We start from the raw sequence: 21,062 nt of genomic DNA, 5'->3' as shown, positions 1-21,062 counted from the left end.
CGATTACTTGAAAAATTTTACCTGAAATTTTAGATTTAATTTATCGGCTAAAAAAAGAACAAGATTCACGAGGTCTATCGCATGCGATTAGGGAATGAATATTACAGTACAAATCAAAATACCTCGTGGGGGCATTAAACCAGTCCGTTCACGGCTTGAATCGTGTATCGTGCCCGCTGTTACCGAACAACACGAGCGTGAAGGAAAACATGAGAATTGAAATAGGAAAGGCGCTCTGGGCACTTGACAGGGAAGAAATCTTGAACAGAAATAGAGTGTAGAAAGTCACAGGAGCCGCAGCGCAAAATGGCCCGGAAATCAAAGTCACACATTGAGGCGTCTAGAGGAGGAGGCTCAGGAAAGCAGCGAGGGATCCCATCAGGAGGCTGGAAGCGATCGAGATGCTTGAAGCCGAGTTGAAGACTGGAGTAGCACTGGCAGAGGGGACTGTGCTGGCAGTGGGCTGTCTGAAGGCACTGCTCAGGGTGGATGAAGCAGCAGCAGGCGCGGGGACCTTTCCAGTGTTGGCGGGAGAAGCGCCGCTAGGACCGGCCGGCACAAGGCCAACGGTCTGAGTGGCTCCAGCAACGGTATTAGTGTTGGTGATGAAGGTCACTTGAGGAACAGTAACAGTGCGAGTGCCGTAGGTGATGGTTGTGCAAGGGAGCGAAGGAGCAGAGGTAACCGCGCTCGAGGCTGCAGTGCCCCCAATAGCGTCAGCACCGCTGGTAGCGGTAGCAGCGGGCACTGAAACATGAGGTGCCAGGGTGATTGTTGAGGGAATGGCGGTCACAATACCAGGGTTCTTGTCAACCCACTGGGCGCAGATACCAGTGAAGTAGGACAGAGCAGAGGAAATCTCCGCCTTGGATCCTCCCCAGGCCTGGATGCAAGAGATAACCTTGTTGGTGAATTCCTTGTTGGGGCAGAAACAAGAGGCATCACTGTTGGAAGTACACTTGGGAGCCAGAGAGAGCCAGGTGTTGAGACACTGGGGCACAGTGTTGGGGCAAGGCGAAGAAGGAGCTGGAGTCGAGCCAGAGACGGGAGAGGTTCCAGAAGGAGCAGAGCCAGTCTCTCCAGCAGTCGCACTGGCAGAACACTTGGTGCAGACGGTGGAGGTAGAGGTCAAAGTCACCGTGGACACGGTGGTACCAGTAGAAACAACCGAGGAGCCACCGGTGGTGATCGTGCTGGTGACGGGGCAGGTCGTGACAGTAGTGTAGGTCACCACGGTAGTCGTGGAGTCCTCTGGGGCTGCGGGGGTAGAACCGGCATCAACGCTGGAAGGACCAGGTGTCTCGGAGGTAACAACAGTGACAGCAGGGGCGGTCTCAGTATCGGTCTCAGTAGCACCGGGGACAGTAGGGGTGCTCTGGGGAACACCAGGGGCAGTGGTAGAGCCAGTGCACTTGGTGCAAATAGTGGAGGTCGAGGTCAGAGTCACTGTAGAGACAGTAGTGCCAGTGGTAACGACAGAGGATCCTCCAGTAGTGATGGTGCTAGTCACTGGGCAAGTGGTAACTGTAGTATAAGTCACGACCGTAGTTGTGGAGTCTTCAGGCACGCCAGGGGTCGAGCCAGCATCAACACTAGAGGGGCCGGGTGTAGCCGAAGTGACAACAGTGACAGCTGGGGTGGTTTCACTACCGGCCGGAGCAGTCTCAGTAGTACCAGGAACAAGAGGGGTGCTCTGGGGCACACCGGGGGCGGTTGTCGCACCGGTGCATTTGGTACAGATAGTAGAGGTAGAAGTCAGAGTGACTGTAGAGACGGTGGTGCCAGTGCTGACAATAGATGAACCGGCAGTAGAGATCGTGCTAGTCACAGGGCAGGTGGTAACAGTGGTGTATGTGATGACAGTGACAGTCGAATCAGGAGGAACCGAGGAGCCGCCAGCAGGCACGGAGGGAGTGGAAGTACCGGCAGGAGGTGCAGGTGAGGTGACCGGCGAGCTTCCGCTGGGGACAGCCGGGGTTGACTCGGCAGGCGAAGTAGCAGCCGGGGGGAGTACCAGCGGGAGAGGACTCGGTAGGAGGAGTTCCAGCACCGGTGGTCTCAGTGACGGGGCAGACGGTGGTGTAAGCTGGAATGGTCGAAGTCACAACAGTAGTAGAGTCGGCAGGGCAGTCAGTCACCGTAGCCGCACAGCTAGTAATGGTGATCTCGCTAGTAGTGTAGACGGTCGATGTGGTGAACTTGCCCGGTGTGCCAGCAGCGGGAGTAGTAGTACCAACAACAACAGGAGTAGAGACACCAGCTGCCGAAGAGGGAACAGAGCCGGTGGGAACCGACACAGGAGAGCTGGCAGGAACCGAGATGCCCGGCTTTCCGGGGATTGACACAACAGTGCTTCCAGCAGGGACGGAGACCGTAGGAGACGAGATGCCAGGAACAGATGCCGCGGGAGTAGTGGCAGGGCCAGTAGGCAAAGTTGTCGCGGTGTTACCGGGGGTACAGTCAAAGCCAATTGTGTAGATGCCAAAGTCACAGCTATCGTGTTCACTGTCATCAGGCAGTTCGAACGAGACTGAAGTCGCACCACCACATTGGTCGTTCTCGATGGTGGTTCCAGAAGACGAGCAAGAAGCAGTGTTGCGGCAGGAAGAGCCGTCGGGCATGCCGTAGATGATGTGCAAGTCGGTCTCTTCGGAGGTGGAGATGTGGAAATGAGTGACGGAGAAGGCATTCTCATCCGAGCTGGAGCTGGAGCTGGAACCTGAGCCGGAACCGCAAGAAAACGAGGGGCTAGACGAGCTACCACCACTCGAACTGCTGGAGCTGCTACCGTAAGAGCCACCTAGAGAGCCGCTGCTGGAGCTGCTGCTAGATCCGCTACCCTTAGAGGCAGTACCAGTAATGCATTTTTCCTGCAATGAAGATGTCAGTATAAAAGTTGCAATGTTCGCAAGGCAACTATAAGTCACAACATACACCACGCTTGGCGAGACCAGCTCCGCCAAAGCTATTGCTGCAAGAAAAGCCAGAGAAGTCGAAGCCACCATATTGTGAGAACGATCCATCAGCCAGGCCCGACCAGTCGAAGCCGTTCTGCTGGTGCTCGTTACACTTGTTGGGGGAACGGCCCGGGCTGGAGTAGCATTTCTCGGAGCCCCAGTACTAGAGAGAGATGTTGATATTAGCAAAACACTCGAGAACCATATATATTTGGGCGCTTTTTGACATACCCCGGAAGTGGCCTGGGTCGCAGCCAGAAGCGTCGCAAAGACGAAAGAAGTAGCACCCTTCATGATGAGGAGCAGTCAACGAATGGAAGTGTTGGAAGTGTTGGAAGAAGAAAAGAGAAGATTGCGAGAGAGAGAGAGAGAGAGAGAAAGATATAGACAGAGAGTCCCAGTAAAGAGTCGACAGTAACAAGTGAATGTCAACAAGCCAGAACAGGCAGCGAGTGAAGTTGAACAACGAAGGGAAGGGAAGAGGCTCCCTTGGGCGGTTGAGGTTTGATAGTGAATAGTCTCAATAGACAGAACTAGGGAAAATAGAAATCCTGTAAGAAAGAAATGAAAAGAAAAAAAAAGAGGGTCCAAACAAGGACAAAACACAAACAATGGACCGGGGCCTTGGAACACAATACAATCCTGAGCAAAGCTGGTGGGCGAAGCCTTCTTTAAACTGCACGACCACGAGCAGAACTACTACTCCGTACAGCCGCCAAGGGTCCTTTGAACCCAGACCCGGCTTGTTCTTTCTGGCATTGTGACGAGCGAGTGGTAAGACATCTTGTCAGAGGATCCGTCGGCTCTTCCAATCGGCATAGACCTGGCCGACCATATGAAACGGGATGGCGCCCACCACCGTGCAGGGGTGAGAGGAGACTGGCTAGTGCAGGAACATACTAGAGTCAACTGGAGTCACTGCAGCCAAGGGGTCCGCTCCATTGACACCTCCACTGAGAATGGGACATCCTCCGGCGCGATCCGTTAACTAAAAGAGGAGGATGGGGGAATGGAATGGGCCAATGAACACGATGTGCGAGGGTCAAAAATAGCCCCCAATATTGGTGGCTCGTCTGAGAATAGGCTACGACGGTGCAGAAAGCCGCCGGATCGACAGCGTTTGCAGGGTAAGCAACAGCAGCAGCAGGATGAACAGGATACATCAGTTGTTCCCTGCAAGTCGACTCCCCACCTGTGTGGGTCACAGACTCTCAGCACGGAAGACACAGCTACTCGTCTCCCCATCCCCCCCCAAGTTCCATCACTGCAGATTGCGACCGCTAAGGGAAACCCTTCAAACGTTGGTCCCTGCAGGTGGGAACTGCAGACTGAGCAGAAAATAAAAATAAAAATATCCCCAAAAAGCAGCTGGAGTGCAGAAACCCAGTTTGGCGCCGGCGTGGCGCCCTGGCAGTCTCTGGGAGTTCTCTGGATGGAGAGTGGTCAGTATCAGATCAGGTCAGATCCCATCAGACTGGCCCTTTCTGATTTCTGACAGCGAACGTGACTGCCGACCGCCCCGTGCTTTATGGTTAACACCATTCAGTCAGCGATCAGCGAGATCGCTGATCGCATTGGAGCCCTACAGATGGTAGGGAGTACAGCGGTGGAGCTAAACGCCGGGCAACATTCCAATTGTCCAACCAACGCCCATCGCGCCGTGATTTATTCACCATGCGCCAGCAACCTGACCAGGCAGCGACCTTCAGTTTGCAACAATAATTCGATTATGGAGTATTGCAATAAAGCCTTTTCCTACCGCTGACTTGGGTTCATTATTTTTTCCTTTGCTTTTTCAGGGGTAAATCCCGACCCAGGGGGTTGTGGCGCCCAACCTGAAGCTTTCGCTTGTCTCGTGCCCCTGTGGCGTCGGAACCTGCACGGAGGTCTTGTCTTGTCTGGGCTTGATTTGAGCCAAGAGCAAACCTGTCAAGCCTCGGACGGTCCAGAAACTCCGTCGAATGGAAGCTACAAGAGCAGACACCTTACGGTGAATGGCTAGTCTGGTCATCTAGTGCCGACTAGGCTCGGGGTATAGGGTCTATAGGGTCTATTCTGTTAACCGATTTTATCCATCTCCAGCCTCCTAGTCCATTCTGACCCTTCCTTCACTGCCGAGCCTCTCCACTAAACCAGGATCTAGCCCTGGAGATCCTGGAGGAGCAGGTGAAAGACAGAAAAACAATAGTTAGGGTATCGTTGTCATTCGGCCGTAACTTGCTCCCTTCTGAGTACAAGATACTCACATACGGAGCTGGAAAGACAATTTGTTTCGCATGAATTGATTGAACCTTCAAGTTCCACGGTTTTCTTCTTGGGCTGCAAGGCTTGACTAGAATCCTCAAGGACCATGCGAGGAGAGTTCTTTGATCCCCCTGGTGGTGTTTCATGATGCCTTTGTAGAAATCCGAGCGGCTAAAAATATCAGCGAATGGGGACCACATGGACCTGACATTGAACCGCCAGCCTTGAAAGAAACCATGCAAAGTCTCGCAAACCTATCCAATGCACTATAAATGAATAATGTCACTTTTTTTTTTTCCTTTTTCAGTGCCTCTACATAGATGAGTCGTTCCACTTTGTACACAAGGTTGCATTGTTCGTAACCCTGCAGCGATGTGGCTTACGAGGTTCTGAGAACCCGTTTCAGGAGCGGCCTTGTTCGGCTTAGGGCTAGCGAGTGCATATTCTTTATGTAAGAAGACTAAGTCCAAGGTTGCCCTGTTTCATCATTTCTGTACTTCAGGTCTGGAATTGATGTATTCCTTCTCGGCCTGTCTCCTGCTGCCAGGGTAGCACATGAAGTAAAAGGTTATTACTAGTTGTCTTATGTTCAAAGGGTCTATCTATCTGGGTCAAGGTCTTCTGTTTCCGGGGGCATTGAGCCACTTGGCCCTAGCTTTCTGACACCACAAGTGTATCACCGTAGTCAAGCCCGGAACTCGGCAGACTTGAACCGTCTTGGGGAAGCTTGTGTGGAGAATGGAAGGATTGAAGGCTGTGAAGTGGTCGGTGCCAAGAACCTTGACTTGCCTTGACTGCCTCCAGCATTTCAATGTGGACACCCCATTGCTCTTTATGTGATACTCTCCGAAGCAGACAGCTACTGCGAGCTCCGCTGAGACGGACTGTCAAATACATCGGGATAAGGAAATAGTACGGAGTACATTCCCATCAACGACAGGGTAGCCCTACGCCACGCCCTTTGCATAGCCTCCTCCACCTAGCTCGGCGGGGGAGAATACCGAGCTGGGATGAACTAAGTACGGAGGCACACACTAACATACACTATTGATATGGCAAACACTAGTTGCGGGTTATTTACTATTCAGGGAAAAGATTATATTTGAAATGTTTTTGAGATTGACAACTAATTTGAATGGTCACAGCACATCCATCACTCATTGTAGAAAAAGATCAAGAAAACGCTGTAGAAAGACAAGAGGTATCACCCTCTCCCGGGTGCGGCTGGGGGGAACATGGCAAAAAAAAGACAAGGGGAGAAAGTAAAGGGAAAGGAAAGAAAGTTGGCAGCATAAACATCCAATGCATAGAACAACAATCGATCAACTTTTGGGTCATCAGAGCCCAGATCGATCAACTTTTGAAGACATAGAATGCGGGGTGCGCAGCAGATGGAATTCCCCATCTCCAACCACAGAAAGATAGATACAGGTTGGTCAAGAGATGAGGGCATTGGCTAGCACCTCGGGGAAATATCGGCTACGGCCCATGAGCCAAGTCTACCAGAGACTCAAAACATTTGAACGGCGTCCGTGTGTATCATGCGATCTTATTTTAATCGAAATTTCGTGATTCATCAGGTGCTGGGTAGCCCAGCCGGGTGTGGGGGGGGGTTGTCCAGTACAACACTAACAACAGTGTGTCAGGATCAAGCAAGTCAGGATGCAAGTTTCTTAGAGAGGAACTTGGGATTGGGTGCGGCGCTGGGCATCCATAAGCTTGCGTCGCACGGCCTCGCCGCCGGCGTAGCCGCTGAGACTTGCGCTTTCTCAGTTGGGGTACGCTGGTCGGTGGCCTTAGCGTGTCTAAAGACACTGGCAGGCCGGGCGGGAGAGTTGGCAGGCATAAATTCGCGATGCTGAGGCAGACGGAGAAGGGCCTGGTAGCGGTTATGGTTGCGCCGGAATGCAGTAACAATACCCTTGTCCAGGTGATTCAGGAAACGCTCCGCATTGCTGTCGTGCTGTTCGGAGTTCTTGCGGGTTGGCGTTGGTGTGCCCATGGGCTGCATTGTAGATCCGGTGGCCATTGGGGAAATAAGAGTATCGTCATCGAAAGCCTTGCCCATATCTTGCTCTTGTTCTTCTTGTTCGTCCTCGTCAGAAGAACCATCGCCGAAGTCGATGAAATCGTCAACATTAAGGGCAGACTCGGGATCATCCTCATCGTCATCCTCGAAAGAGCTGTCAACGGTAAATTCTTGTGACGGATAGAAGGCCTCAGGGGGGGCCCATGACTTGGCCGCCAGGAGTAAGGTCATTTCCAAGAGCGGTCATCATCAGGTTCGCGCTGGAAGCAAGCATGGGGCTGAAGTCTGTCTGGTTCGGAGAGGTCATGGCATCCGTATCGCTCTCATCAACCAAATGCAGAGTGGTCTGGCGAGGGCTATTGTTGGCAGTTCCGGGAACACTATTCGCAGCGGACTCAAGCCAGTCGTGACGTGAAGAGGCATAGGCAGGGATGATGACAAGGTGCTTGCCGGTGCAATCGACCAGGGCAACGGGTTTGTGAGGATCAGCCACGAAAGTTCCCATGATGGGGCCTCGGCGACGGGGGATGCTGTCGGGCTTGTCATCCCCGGTGACGGTCAAAGAATCGGTCGAGTCACGGCGGAGTAGGGATCGGGGGTGGGTGATGGTTGCTGGCGGGGGCAAGTCCTCGTCGGTGGTATCTCCATCGTCGGCTGTAAAGGGGAATTAGCATGCAACTTTGGTAAGTAAATAGACGTTTAACCAGCGTACTCTCGTAACCGCTGAGGCTACCCTCAGATGTTCCTTCGGACTCGACGTGGTAAATGTTGCCATGGCCATAGTCAGCATCACCATACATCTCTTCGGACTGTCGGCGATTGCTACGGTGATGTTCATGGTCGTTCTCGATCATCCGGCGCAACTGCGGATCCAGAGAATCCTGCTGAAGAAAGTCGCCCGAGATCTCATCGTCGGTGTGCGACTCGCTGTCGGAGGAGGAATCCGATCGCTCCTCGAAGTGCACACGCCTAGCGACTGGCGTTTCCACGGCTTCGCTGGCCATGTCGGTCTCTCCAAAGGTGTCCATGGCCGTGTAGAGCTGCTCCTCGTCGAAGAAGGAGGCAGCCGGGAGAAGCATAGAGTCTCCGAATATCTCGCTGCTGTGCCACTGGCTATCATTGGATTCGGATGGTGGCAGAATGCGGTGCTCAGATTCATCCAAAATCATCATCTCCTCTAGCTTCTCCATGTCTTGTTCATCGTCGCCGTCGCTAATGTAGTCCACGCCGGCGTAAATGTCGTCAGAGCTATCGATGGAGTCACTGCCATCACTCCCAAAGTCATATTCGTCATCGGAAGCTCGTCTGCGCTTCTTTTTTGCGGGTTGACGCCCCGTCTTACGGGAAGTGGTTGGGTGACGGCGGCCATAAGACAGGGCCAACGGCCTGTCCTCCTCGTCATCCGCATCGTCTTCGGATTCGTCCGCCTCCTCGCTCAAATCCTCGAGGGAGGAGACGCTTGAGACGCTTGAGACAGATGAGGAGGATGCCCGACGTTTTCGGTCAGACGAGCCAGGTCCGCCAGTTCGGCTGTTGGCTACTTTTTTGGACTGGGCCAAAGCCTTGGGTGTGATGTCCAGGTGTCGCATGATGTTAGATCCGGGGGTTGCGGGGCGAGCGTTGCTAGTTTTTGCAGATGTCTGGTGAGTCTGTTTGGAGGCGTAGTGACTTGGTTGTAGCATTTGAATCTTTGGAGTGAAGGTGGGATGTCGTAAATTGTTCTTCCTTCGGTTTCTCCGCGGGGGATTAGGAGGAATTTGAGGGTACGAGATCAAGAGGATGAGATATGTCGGCAGTGGAATGTACCACTGTACAATTGAAGAAAGAAGGGAGTTCGTCAAGGGCGGATGAAGAGAGGGGGGGGTGAGGGTGAGGGTGAGAGGGTGAGGGATCGGTGAGGGAGAGGGTCGGGAGGTTGATGGTGAATATTCGTAACCACGAAAACACCTCCGGTCCAACTGGGACGTCAAAGTGCTTCTTCTGGGAGTGTACTTGGGGGCAATTCCAACGCTTCAAAGCGGGCGTTGAAAGAGGAAACGATATCGTCAAGTGGAATTGAAGGATCGGAGCTGTAGGACTGGGGAACCAGGGAGGGTTCCCCAGCGAGGGAATTACAGCTGCACGGAAGCCATTTGGAATTCTCGACGGTATCAAAGTAGGATGTTTGGAGGTGAAGGGTAAAGATTGGGGGGGTAAAGTAGAAAGTGGTAGAGATTGTAGAGTGGTTGGTATGCGGAGGAAGAGGGAGTCTCTGAGTCTCTCTCACTTTTAGAAGGGATGTCGATTTTTCCCGCCAAACCACAAGTGGGGCCTTTCTGCCCGTCCATCATTCGCCCGCGTCACTCACCGCATTTTCTTGGTCCAATCACATCACGGCAGATGCAAGCAGTAGGATGTAGGATTACATAGAGGACTACAGAAGACCGAAGTACATTTGTACTGGTAGAACTAGACTAGAATATCAGATATAGACTATGCTAGATACATCCTCTGTTTACAGTTTACAGTAGTCAACACGAGTACATATACTTTATACTGCTTGGTCCGCGCATAAGGCATACTCCAAGCCAATCAGAAAGACCAACGCTAAATAAATTCTACAGCCAAAAAAAAGGGGGAGAAAAAACTAAAAACCCCCCCCTAAGCAACGGACAGGTGCATCATTAGCAAATCCTGCGGGTCCGGCACGGTTCCACGACCCGAATTGTCTGACCAGCCAGAAAATAAAGAAAGAAATGGAACAGGAGGGAGCCAGATGGAGACACGGGAACAAAAATAGTGGTGAATATTGCAGTTGGCTAAACCCTGCAGCAGTCCATTCAAAATCCTGTCTCTACATAGACTGACATGTGCTAGTGGCCTGCACCCAACGCTCAGGGCTGGCGTTGACCCGTGCATGATGATTCATAGCCAGATCAAGAGTCATAACGATACGATGAATCATATTGTTGACACGAAGGCAATTCGAACCCTTTGTCCCTCTGTCGTGCTTGCGATTGGCTGGATCCGACTCTCGTTTGGTTTTTTTCCTTCCTCGGTGGCAACAACTCGGGACTGTCTATTCCGCGGCACAGCTCTGGATCTGGAGCTGTTGGTCCCGGCCACCTGCGCCCCTCTTCACTCTCTAACACCACCCCCCCCCCCCCTCTTCGTCCCGCAATTCTCCCACCTCATTCTTTTTCTGGGGGAGGGGGAACTGAATGAAAGAAGCGGTAAGCAGGGGGGGACAACACGGCGGGATCCTACCTGCATGAGATAGATCGACCGGGCTGATAAGGTCAGCTTGGGCTCATCGCAGTTGAGTTGGGCGGCTATCTCCCCCGAATTCTACTGCAAGGGATGCTCCCTTTTGCCCCCCATCTCTCGTGGTGCCTGCAAGATCATCTCTCGCCCCGCAGTGGCTGGGTGGGGCTGAAAATTCTCCCCTTGCCAATGATATCAACCGTCGATCGGCGGCCGAAATCCGCTCGGCGCTAGCCTATTTTTATGCCGGCAGAGCGCTTCGGAGAACACCTGTCCTGCTCGTTCCGAGGCAAAAAAAAATCTCGAAGAACGGAGTGGGCCGAATTGCAACATCCAATGGTAGATAAAACTAGTTTTGAGCCTACAGTACATACTAAGCAACGTGTGATCTTCTGGACAAACGTGATGCTCCTAGACCGGTAATAAAGTGATTGGAGTCAATATCCGTTATCCTCATTCTGATACCTGTTTCTTTTCTCCGTTTTCGCCGCACCTTCAATTTACCTGCAAGGTGATATAAAAGATTGCCAATTTCTGACTAGCCAATGCCGCCCTTCTTTATTACCTCTTATGGCCGGGTCTATAATAGTAATACTTATAATAGCGGGGGTAAACGGTAATATCAAACATCATATAATTTCGTATGGAATCAACCTAGTTAAATCAATCTATGAGAACCAACAGCGATTATTGTGACAAGACGAAGGTATATCCATTATGTACCAGGGTATGGTGAAATATTAGGATTTGGCTCAGCGGGCAGCTTAGATCGACCGAAAATAGACAATCGAGACTTCGACCTAGTTGGAACAGGGCCTGGGCGAACATTTTCGATCTCGCCGTTGCCGCTCTGCGGAGATGAAACAGAAGCCACATCTGCAGTTGAGGCCCGGGCTTCCTCGGCCTTCTTCACTCCTTCGCGAACTTCCTCTGCTGAGGCACCCTGAGGAGCTGTCGTGGTCAGAGTCTCTGTGGCACGAATTCTACCCTCGGGGTTGTCTTCGTTAAGCTGATTGATTTCCTCCTCTGTGACCAAACGTTCGTTCTCTAGACGAACCTCCCGTCCGCGCTTATGGCAATACCACAAAACGAACAGCAAAACTAAAGGAGATAATAATTAGTATATAGCTCAAATTTGAGTCCTCTCACCACTTACTGAATAGTGCCAGCGACCAAAGAACATTCATGCCCAATACAGCCGGGAAACGAGCTCGCAGGAAGGTCATGATCGACCGAAGCATTCCAACGATCGCAGCGGGCTTGGAGACAAGTTCCTTCAGACTTGGAACATTAAGACCCATCTTCTCCGCCGCCGCCGCAGCCTTGCCCACATTTTCCATGTTGACGCCACTCTTGGACGCTCTTTCACCGGCCACGGCAATCATTTCGGGTGCCAAAGTCTCCGTCCATTTCTCTGGGAGCTTCTCGATCAACTTCTGCATTGGACCGGGTAGCTTGGTATAGGTATCTTGAAGTTGTCGATTCCCGTTGGTCAACAGCATTTCCAAATCGTGGTAGGCCGTTGGAACTCCATTGATAAGATCTTTGAAGATCAACTTGAACTTCCGAAGCAATTCCTGTGTCTCTTCGCTCATTGAGAACACCTTATTGTTCTCTGCTGACAGGTTCAAGTGCTCGAGTATATCCTTCATATCTTCTTCGTCCTTCGTGGCTTCTGTTCCGTTTCCGTTGGAGGCTGAGGTCGATGCGGTAGGTATATCGGACTTGTCTTTGCCTTCGGGACTAGAACTCTTTTTCTATAGGCAAAGTTATTATTAGCGTTGCGTAAGTACTCGTTTATCATCGATGCGCACCTTCTTGGAATCAGGGTCCTTCTTCCAAAACATCGCAGTCCAGCGCTTCTTCTTCTTGTCCGAGGCCTTCGAATCTTGTGGCTTTGGAAGTTCGGATTTCGTCTCAGTGATATCGGGGTTCTCGCGGGCCTCTTCTCCCAACTCCTTTCCAAATTCTTCTGCTGGTGACGCTGGAAGAGGAACATCCTGGGCAGATTCCTTCAGACCGGGGTGTACGGGGCTCCCTGCTGCGAAATCCTTTGTATTTCCACCGCTTGGTCCCGCTGAGTCAGGTGTATTTTCCTGTTGGGAGGTAACTTGTTGCAGGAAAGCTTCATCCTCGGAGGTCAGGACAGGGTTTGGAGTTTGCATGATCTGGGAGGAGCGGCGGCGATTCTTGACCTGATTCAAATAGTCCATGGCCATGGTGAAGTTTCACAACTTGTGTTTTTCCAGTTATTCCAAAGTTTTGTCGAGGAAGGAAGAGAGCAGGTGTATCGCAAACAAAGAACAAACGGCCGGTGAAACGCGATGGGCGCGTAGAGAGGTAGGGGGCTGAGCGCGTCGCCCTGGGTCGATAGATCACCCTGCGAGGCGGCAAGGGTTGCAGAAAGATCAATAGTAGTAGTTTTAAGCAACGTGAAATAGTACGGTGGACAAAGTTGTGAAGAAGGGTAAAATCAGCGATCTCAAGAGATCAGGCGCATTTTTTTGTTTTTTGGGGGGGGGGGGGAGCAGCTGTTGCGATCACCCGATGATATCACCGGTCGCTGGCATGCGGGACGAACCCCACACTGTCCAGTTCCAGTTCCACAAAAACTCCCCTCATGATGCACTGCCACACCTGTGCACCGCCACATCATCAGCCCTAGATCGCCACTGCTTCCATGGCTGAACTCCCAGCACATAGTAAGAAAATCAGAGTAAAGGTCACCTAGTGGAATAAACAAGTACTAGTATAATATCCGTAGAATTATAGCTACTAGTTCTATACTAGTACTACTAGTCCTACATTTGAAATATATACATCCCAACAGTGTGGTTCAAGTTGCAATATATACCCAGGGCTATTACTAACAACATCCATAGTATACGCCCAGCCTGAGGTGGACTGGTCGTGTCAAAAACTTGAACATTGAAAACTTGAAACGATAACCGACAACCCTGGAGCCTCTGTCAGAGTTGCCTTATAGTACTATTCTCAGCATCTCCAAGTTCTAAAGTCTTGTGTGACCTTAAGATGAAATCGAGGCTAACAACTTGAAGGCATGACCACTGGCACTGGCAGGTGAGGAGAATACTAGTAGTGTAAATGCGACTCGGAGATAGTACAAGATATGAACTACTAGTAGAGCTAATATCAAATTCTAGTATTAATTCACCAAAACTTGAACTCTCACAATGTCATAATTACCCCACCTTTCCAAGACTGAGGCGTAAGCCAAACCACCTGCATCGGTCTTTTTGCCTTCTTCAAACCCTTTGCATCGGAGGAATATCCCATCTCTGTTGTTTGTCCACACATACTATTTCAACCAGGAATACTGACCCGCGGGGAATTTCCTCTTTTGATCAATGGGAGGTGTCTCTAAAGCCTCAGCCTCGGCTTTGTAAGTGCCGAATCGCTAACTGCCGGCTCGGCATCTTGGTATTCTAAGATGTTTCGGGATCTCAGGCTAAGCTATCATGATCGAGACTCGCAGAGACCAGCTTGAGCAATGGATGTTTGCCAATCAAATCCTGAGAAAAGTTTCACTATTATCATGTCAACTCCGTATTATTCTCCTTTCCCAAGATTTGACGTGTACACTGCAAGGCTGGTCGGATTCGCCATAGTGACATGTAGTGAGAAAAGAAGATTTTGATTAATTCTAACCAGGGGTAATCAATCATCTCCGGATTCTTCCCTTCCCCGCATGACTTAGAGACGAAAATGCATCGCGGTACCGACGCCTTCTCTTGACGGAAAACCTTTTCCTAAAATCCTGCATGACCTTTGTCTTATCAACCATTTTCAAGCGTAGTAAGACTATGTATATTGTGAAAGACGCCTAAACCTTTACATCCTGATCTATGATAGAGTCTCTCAAAACGTTGATGAGCAGAGACGAATGGCGGGGTCGGACTTGCGACGAGATCGTCGACACTGAGAGGACTATGATCTGGAATATAACACGATTTTCCACTACTCAGACAAGTATTGATACGAAGTACAGGGTCTAATCCTCATTTTCGGGCTTGTCATCACCGCTAGTGTTCCCCGCAACGCCCGTTCCCCGGACTTGCCGAAGAGCCATGCAAGAGGGAAACCAGCTTGAAGGCTGGAAACCAAATCGGGAAAAACTGACCAAAATGATTAAATTTTGATTGTCCCTTCTCGAGATTATGGCTGCATATTCTCTTGGCTACCTCCTACTGCATGACTAGACCGCATCGCAAACTGCAACGGTAACGCATCTCGCCAGTTACTCGATGAATCTAAAATGAAAAGGGCCTTTCGAAACCCGAGAAGCTTCCCCAAGCCTCGGATGTTTCACTCGTCAAAATGCCAATCCGCTTTTGCGTCTTGCCCCAGCTATCATACATTTTCACCCTGCAACTCCCGATGCACACCAGAGCGGGCGTCACTCCATCGATCTGCATAGCATTGTTTTAGCTTTATGTTATTCCTTTTTCGTCGCGGAGCTCATATCTCGAATATTCTAACTAGCAGACAAATATCCCGAAGTATTGCATCCGAACTTTCCAACTCTTACCGAGGCCAATGTTGACGTTACGTATACTAGTAGTGGCAGAGAATATTTAAGCAGCATTTCTCCCCAGTGTTTTCTCTTGTAAAAAAACAACCAAATAAAACTTCAGTTACTACACCAATAAAAAGGACTTTACCTTATAAACTTTCTACATTATCTAAAAATGAAGGCATTCTGTCTCCTTGCCTTGATCTCCCAGGCCATTGCAGTCCCAACACTGCAATCGCGAGCTACAACTGGTTTGCGGATCCCACTCTCTATTACAATTGCCTTATGGGGATAAAGTCTCTGATACTTTTATCTAAACAGATACCAGTGCCTTCAGCCCCCTTGCCCGTGCCGCGAAGCTCTCTTCTGCTGCCTATACCGGCTGCATCGGGAAAGCTTTTGATGTGACAATCACTAAGCAGATCCGCGATACTTTGACCGACACCCAGGTGAGTTGATCACGGAAAAATAGAATTTGCTCCCAATTGACCTTTCTAGGGCTATGTGGGGTATTCGACAGATAATAAGAAAATTACTGTGGTGATGAGGGGGTCGACAACTGGTATTTCACCTCTTCCGTCGGAGATCATACATCCGTCTAATAATTACCATAGTTACGGATATTCTGAACGATGTTGATACTACTTTGGTTACTCCATCGTTGTCTGGAGTCACTTTTCCTGCAGGCGTACAAATCATGAGGGGTGTCAACCGCCCCTGGTCTGCTGTGCATGACGACGTGATCTCTGAGGTTAAGTCTCTAATCGCGAAGTATCCCGACTATACTCTGGAGTCAACGGGACACTCACTTGGTGGCGCCCTTACCTACATATCCTACGTGGCCCTCTCGCAGAACTTCCCCGACAAGGCAATCACTAGCAATGCTCTGGCTGCTTTTCCTATCGGGAACGAAGCCTGGGCCAATTTTGCAGGATCTCTCAAGGGAACCCTGAACCGCGGCAACAATGCTGCTGATGGTGTCCCCGTGAGTGCTTCTGAGTCTAATGCCTTGCTGTATTAGAGTTTATTTCTAACCGGATTCAAGAACATGTACATCACTATTCCATACAGTTTTAAGCATTACGGGACCGTGAGTTGCCCCAACCTCCGAATTCATGGAAATCTAATTCTAACACCCATTGTCTCAAACAGGAGTACTACAGCTCAGGCTTTGCGCTTACCTGTAAAAAGTGCGATGGCCAGCGCGATCTGTCGTGCTCTGCTGGAAATGGTATGATTGGCGTGACTGCTGGTCACTTTCAAAGCTTTGGTGTGACGCTTGGTGCTGCTGGGTGTGGCATTTTGTCTTAAGAGGATGCTTTGAGTAAGGCACTTCGCTTGGAGTCATTTTGATTCGACAAGGCAGTCGTGCTGAATCCCGAAGTGCCTGGTTTTTTTTTCTTGCGGGCAAGAAAGACTTGTTGTATCAATGACTTGTGGCTTGTCAGATGTGCCCCTAGAGGTGTTGGAGCATTCAACATGATCAATACCCTATGGCTCCTTTTGTATTTCGCAACTTCAGGTTCATTTTAACTATTGAATTCAATATATACCTTGATATATACTCCGTACCTCCACCGCCCCTCTTCGATGTGTATAGTGATCTAGCCTCCTCTAGGCAGAACCGACGTGCATATCGCAACGCCGATCGTGCAGCGGCCAGCCAATCCCACAATCACCTTAGGCGCCACACTCCGGACGCCCGTTGGCAAAGCACCCAGCGAGCTTGCAATGCGCCGCATCGCCTGCGCCCCGGTGATGGCGGCACCTGCAGTTGATATCACCTGACCCCGTGTCTTAAATATCACTGGTCTCCCCTCTTCCCCCGTGCTTTTCCTTTTCTCTTTACGCTTGCCAGAGTCGACAACCCGCGCCGTGAGTTTTGAACTCGCGAATGCAAAAGCCCAATCCGAAATCTGTCTCATCTCGTCTCTTGATGAAACGAGAAAGCCAGAGTCGGTACCGGCTTTCCAGGCTCTCTCACATGCTCCTGTGACCCGCAGCGTCGCTTTTTCCCTCATTTGACCAACTCTTATCATTCCTTCTGATCGCTCAGGGTTTCCTCGTCGGTTCGCACATATTCCAGGTCGAAATCCCCAAGTCCGCACCGTGAAAGTCCGCACCGTGATGTTCAGGCGTTCCTTTTCTTCGAAAAGCCGGGCGGGAAAGACCGTCAAGGCTGGCAAGAAGAGGTACGACGAACAGGCCAAAGAGAAGATGCAGGAGAAAGTGGACGGCAACACGGACACTCCTTCGGTGGGAAGGTGGTAAAGTTTCGAGTCTCAAAGCTGGGAATCACAATCACTAATCTAATAATTATAGCGCTCTGACTAGCCCTATCATAACAATGATAGTGGGTCAAGAGCAGCGTCTTTTCGCTGCACATGAGGATGTCCTGTCTCTTTCGCCGTATCTTCGTGCTATTTTGAAGGAAAAATCTCTGGATGAAGGCACAAAGCAACTGGAGCTGCCCACCGAGTAAGAACCCCCCTCGATGCAAATTCGGCCACGATGGTAGCCTAATACGATACACATAGGGAGCCCGAAATCCTGTCGTGCATTCTCGAGTTTTTGTACAAGGGTGATTACTACCCACGCTTGCTGCGTGGCAAGCGTCGGGACTCTTGGTACCTTGAGAATGCCCAGGAAACCAATAACAATGGTGGCCGCGGGTCGAGTGAGGCGACTTTCTTCCACCCAGGCGTGGGAGATATCGTTCTTCGGGATACGGTGGTGTATTGTACTGCCGAGAAGTACGGTCTGGAAGACTTGAAGCGCATTGCTCTCCGTAAGCAAGGTCTTCAAACTGATATCCCCGCTGATGTGATCTTACGGTCTGCTCGCTATGCGTACGACAACACTCCGGATTCCGAGTCTCGACTGCGCGCTCATTATCTGGCTCTCATTATCCGAAGTCGCAAGACTTTCAAGAGAAGTGGAACCATGCAGATGGAGATGGAGAGCGGTGGCAAGTTATTTTTCGACCTTTTTGTGGCTATGTGCAACCATATGGATGACCTTGCGGAGATCCGGTAGGATTCCTTCAACTTTCCTCGTTTGTTACCTGATCTTGTCAGGTTTCGTTGACTGCTACTTATATTGTCCCCAAATTATTGCATTGGAATGCTTATTCTATAACAGCCTCAGACGGACCCCGAAGCTGTTGTTCTAGTTGGTTGTCTCGTCGTCCTTACGGTTCTCGATTTTGTGGCATAAACAACACAAATTGACTTTGAATTGGATAGGAAGGATTGCTTATGAACCAGAATGACCATTCAACTGCGATTTTGGCCAGTCGCCCCTTTGCTTTGACAGCAGGTTGCCTCTTCTTTTCCATCGAGGTTGGTCGTCATTTGCTTGGTTTGAAGAAACCGCCGAATCATTTTTAATTGTACCCGCGGCCTTGAGGTTTTTGACATTGACTTGCGTTAATCTCTTCACTCCTTGACGTTCTAACCACCGACGAAATTTCCGCGTATTGTCTGTATTGTCTGTTCCGTTGTCTTGTCTGTTATTTTCTATCTATCGACACTATGTCTCCACTCCTTCTTCAGACAGTGCCTGCATCCATAGCCGATAGCCTCTTTAGCTATCAAGAAATCAGAAACGAGAAATCCGGCCACCTCAATCTTCTTCAAGTAAACCTGAAATGATAATTCTGTATGTCGTGTCCTTTTTTTTGTATCTGGGAAAAGCGTATCCTGGAAATTTCTCTCAGTTAGGCGGGTGTTGTGACGTCTACAATGATTCGTATAGTATTTGACCTTTATTCCCGTGATGTCTTTTTCTTCTTCAACTTATCTCTTTCATCACAATCTATCGTTCGAGTCTGTACGAAGAGTCCTTGACAGAATTTGACATATCAAAGTCGCTGAGTCTTTCCAACCTTCTTCTTTTAGCCACGGACTACCTTCTTCGATTACCTTACATCTTGCATTTCAACTTCTGCACGCTTCAAAGCCATGCCATTCTTCTTCTTCTTCATCTATTTATTTCCTTCATGATCTTTTCCTCGCACCATTACCTCTTTTACTTCTATTGCATTCGATGATCTTCACACCAACCAACGCAACGGTAAGCCTAAAGGGGTGTTTTTTCAATTTTGTACCATCACCATCGCGGCGTATTCTCCCTTTCAAAATACGCTTCATCTATTCGTTACCTCTTACTATATGCCTGGCTTATAATCCTTCTTACACGTCTTCTTCCTTCGTCTTACTTCTATTCTTCTACATCTCCCTTCTCCTTGAGAATCTTGCTGAAGTTTTTCGACCGCTTCAATCTCATAATCTACCCTTTCGCCTACATTCTCGCCAAATTAGGTACCTACCCAGTTCTCCACTTATCCGCCATACCTGTTCAGTTCTGTTCCCTACTCACTCCGTCTCACTGAACTAACACCTTCAATTATTCCGTTTTCAGGACGAAACACTTCCTTCAAATATGACACAGCGAGTTATGTTTGCGCAGGGCCTAAAGCCTGCCAATCGAATGGTAGAGCTGCACCCCGGCCAAGCCTACCTCCATCGCTTTAAAAGCGCTCGTCGGGACTACAAGACAGATATCTGGGTCGCTATCATTCTCCCGGACGACGAAATTGAGCGCCATGGACTTCATCGTCGGCCCTCCGAGGCGAAACCTGCCGACGGAACCTGGATTACGCCCACCAGCGAAAGGTGTTATCCGTGCTTCTTACCCGCAAGAAACACCTTGTAAGTTGGCTACTCCACTCAAGTTAGCTACTCTTGTATCGAAGGATCTTTCAAAGCACTCACCTACCTGAATGTCTGCTATAATAGAATAGCTACCTTTACTAACAAATTCGGTAGCCGTTACGCTTCTGTCAAAGAGCTCTTCAATCTGCCCGAGAAACCACCGGCCAGATACTCTGCTATCTTCGGAGAAGAAGATGAGAAGCTATTCCAGGAAGTTCTCAACCTGGCGAGGATGTCCCCCGAAATCGATTTCTGGCTTAAAATGGCCGATGATGAAGAAATCATGAAAGGTAAGCGTGGCAAGGAGATGGAGCTTATTCGACCAGATGGCTACGACCATGTCTTTGCCAAAATCTCTTCCGATTCGGATTCGGATGACCTTTCGTCGGATATAGAAGAAGCAAAGAGTGAAAGATCCGTACCCGCTGGCTCCAATATTGCTCGGTTCCCAGTAAGTCGTCTTACATCGGAAATATGCAAAAATCATGCATAATATTTACTAACAGGGCTAGGCCTTAACTGTCAATACACCCATGCTTTACATAAAGCAAGAGGAAGTAGAAGGCCCAGAAGAGAGCCAACAGAAAGAACTTGTTCTGGGAATGAACTTCCGACAGGTTCAGAATCATTTTCTTCTGCGCGATGAATACCGCTCTACAATCCGAAGAATTTTTCAACATAATCTTGATGTTGAGGATCAACCAGAAGCCGAACAGATCTGCATGTTTGTCAATTCTGGTCATTTCAACCCTCGGGTTGTCGAAGTCAAGGATCCAGTCCCTTTCGCGAATAACGCCGGAGAAGAAAATTCCAACGACGAAAGCCAAACGCGACAGATAGGTGATATCCTGAGAATTGGCCGGAAGCTCCAGCTGCAGGGTATACAGCTGCAGGGCAAGGACGATATCAAGGGTCTACAAAAGCTGATACTCAATCTCGGTCGGCTTTATAAACAGGCTCGGATTTTTGATATCAAGCTTTTGATGGTGGACATCATTCAGAAACTGCAAATTGCATGGAATTCATATCCGGGCATTTATCAGCTTCAGCCCCTGCTCGAAGTTATCCGCATCATTGATCCAGTACATTTGACTGCTGGCGATCTTTTTCAGGAGTGGATCGTGGCGTTCATCGCCGAAACAATTGATATTTTCCAGTACGACGATGGGAAGAAGTTTTGGAAAGTCATGAATTCGTACCCGCTTCTGCGTATGTCGGTTCAAGACAAGCGCAGGGAAGTTCTGAAAAATAACCAGGAAAGGTACATGGATGTCCAGGCTCTACTCTGGAGCCGGGGAGTGGATGGAAATTAAATTGAAGGCGATAGGAGAGGGATCTGT

The 21,062-nt window shown here is 49.8% G+C and overlaps 6 protein-coding genes across 6 annotated transcripts; 3 read left to right on the top strand and 3 right to left on the bottom strand.

Moving 5' to 3' along the window:
* Positions 1-340: 340 nt before the first annotated feature.
* N7481_004167 (extracellular serine-threonine rich protein) lies at positions 341-3,251 on the bottom strand (the record flags this gene model as incomplete). Its single annotated transcript, XM_057263386.1, has 4 exons — positions 341-1,820; positions 1,924-2,870; positions 2,935-3,120; positions 3,189-3,251. 4 exons carry the CDS (start codon positions 3,249-3,251, stop codon positions 341-343), a joined length of 2,676 nt encoding a protein of 891 aa, XP_057125047.1.
* Positions 3,252-6,858: 3,607 nt separating this feature from the next.
* N7481_004166 (uncharacterized protein) lies at positions 6,859-8,912 on the bottom strand (the record flags this gene model as incomplete). Its single annotated transcript, XM_057263385.1, has 3 exons — positions 6,859-7,374; positions 7,439-7,884; positions 7,943-8,912. 3 exons carry the CDS (start codon positions 8,910-8,912, stop codon positions 6,859-6,861), a joined length of 1,932 nt encoding a protein of 643 aa, XP_057125046.1.
* Positions 8,913-11,188: 2,276 nt separating this feature from the next.
* N7481_004165 (uncharacterized protein) lies at positions 11,189-12,692 on the bottom strand (the record flags this gene model as incomplete). The annotated part of the gene is made up of 3 exons (XM_057263384.1): positions 11,189-11,574; positions 11,630-12,230; positions 12,288-12,692. 3 exons carry the CDS (start codon positions 12,690-12,692, stop codon positions 11,189-11,191), a joined length of 1,392 nt encoding a protein of 463 aa, XP_057125045.1.
* Positions 12,693-15,182: 2,490 nt separating this feature from the next.
* Positions 15,183-16,318, top strand: N7481_004164 (putative alkaline lipase; the record flags this gene model as incomplete). Its single annotated transcript, XM_057263383.1, has 6 exons — positions 15,183-15,258; positions 15,329-15,456; positions 15,506-15,569; positions 15,622-15,992; positions 16,053-16,097; positions 16,160-16,318. 6 exons carry the CDS (start codon positions 15,183-15,185, stop codon positions 16,316-16,318), a joined length of 843 nt encoding a protein of 280 aa, XP_057125044.1.
* Positions 16,319-17,134: 816 nt separating this feature from the next.
* Positions 17,135-18,043, top strand: N7481_004163 (BTB/POZ domain-containing protein; the record flags this gene model as incomplete). Its single annotated transcript, XM_057263382.1, has 3 exons — positions 17,135-17,274; positions 17,330-17,485; positions 17,545-18,043. 3 exons carry the CDS (start codon positions 17,135-17,137, stop codon positions 18,041-18,043), a joined length of 795 nt encoding a protein of 264 aa, XP_057125043.1.
* Positions 18,044-19,450: 1,407 nt separating this feature from the next.
* Positions 19,451-21,035, top strand: N7481_004162 (uncharacterized protein; the record flags this gene model as incomplete). Its single annotated transcript, XM_057263381.1, has 3 exons — positions 19,451-19,719; positions 19,837-20,173; positions 20,235-21,035. 3 exons carry the CDS (start codon positions 19,451-19,453, stop codon positions 21,033-21,035), a joined length of 1,407 nt encoding a protein of 468 aa, XP_057125042.1.
* Positions 21,036-21,062: the final 27 nt, after the last annotated feature.

This window comes from Penicillium waksmanii, assembly GCF_028829765.1.
Source record: "Penicillium waksmanii strain IBT 27052 chromosome Unknown utg000004l:1.0-5674109.0:1.0-5678898.0, whole genome shotgun sequence".
In the NCBI taxonomy this organism is placed as follows: Eukaryota; Fungi; Ascomycota; class Eurotiomycetes; order Eurotiales; family Aspergillaceae; genus Penicillium; species Penicillium waksmanii.
This window is presented reverse-complemented; position numbering and strand designations above follow the sequence as displayed.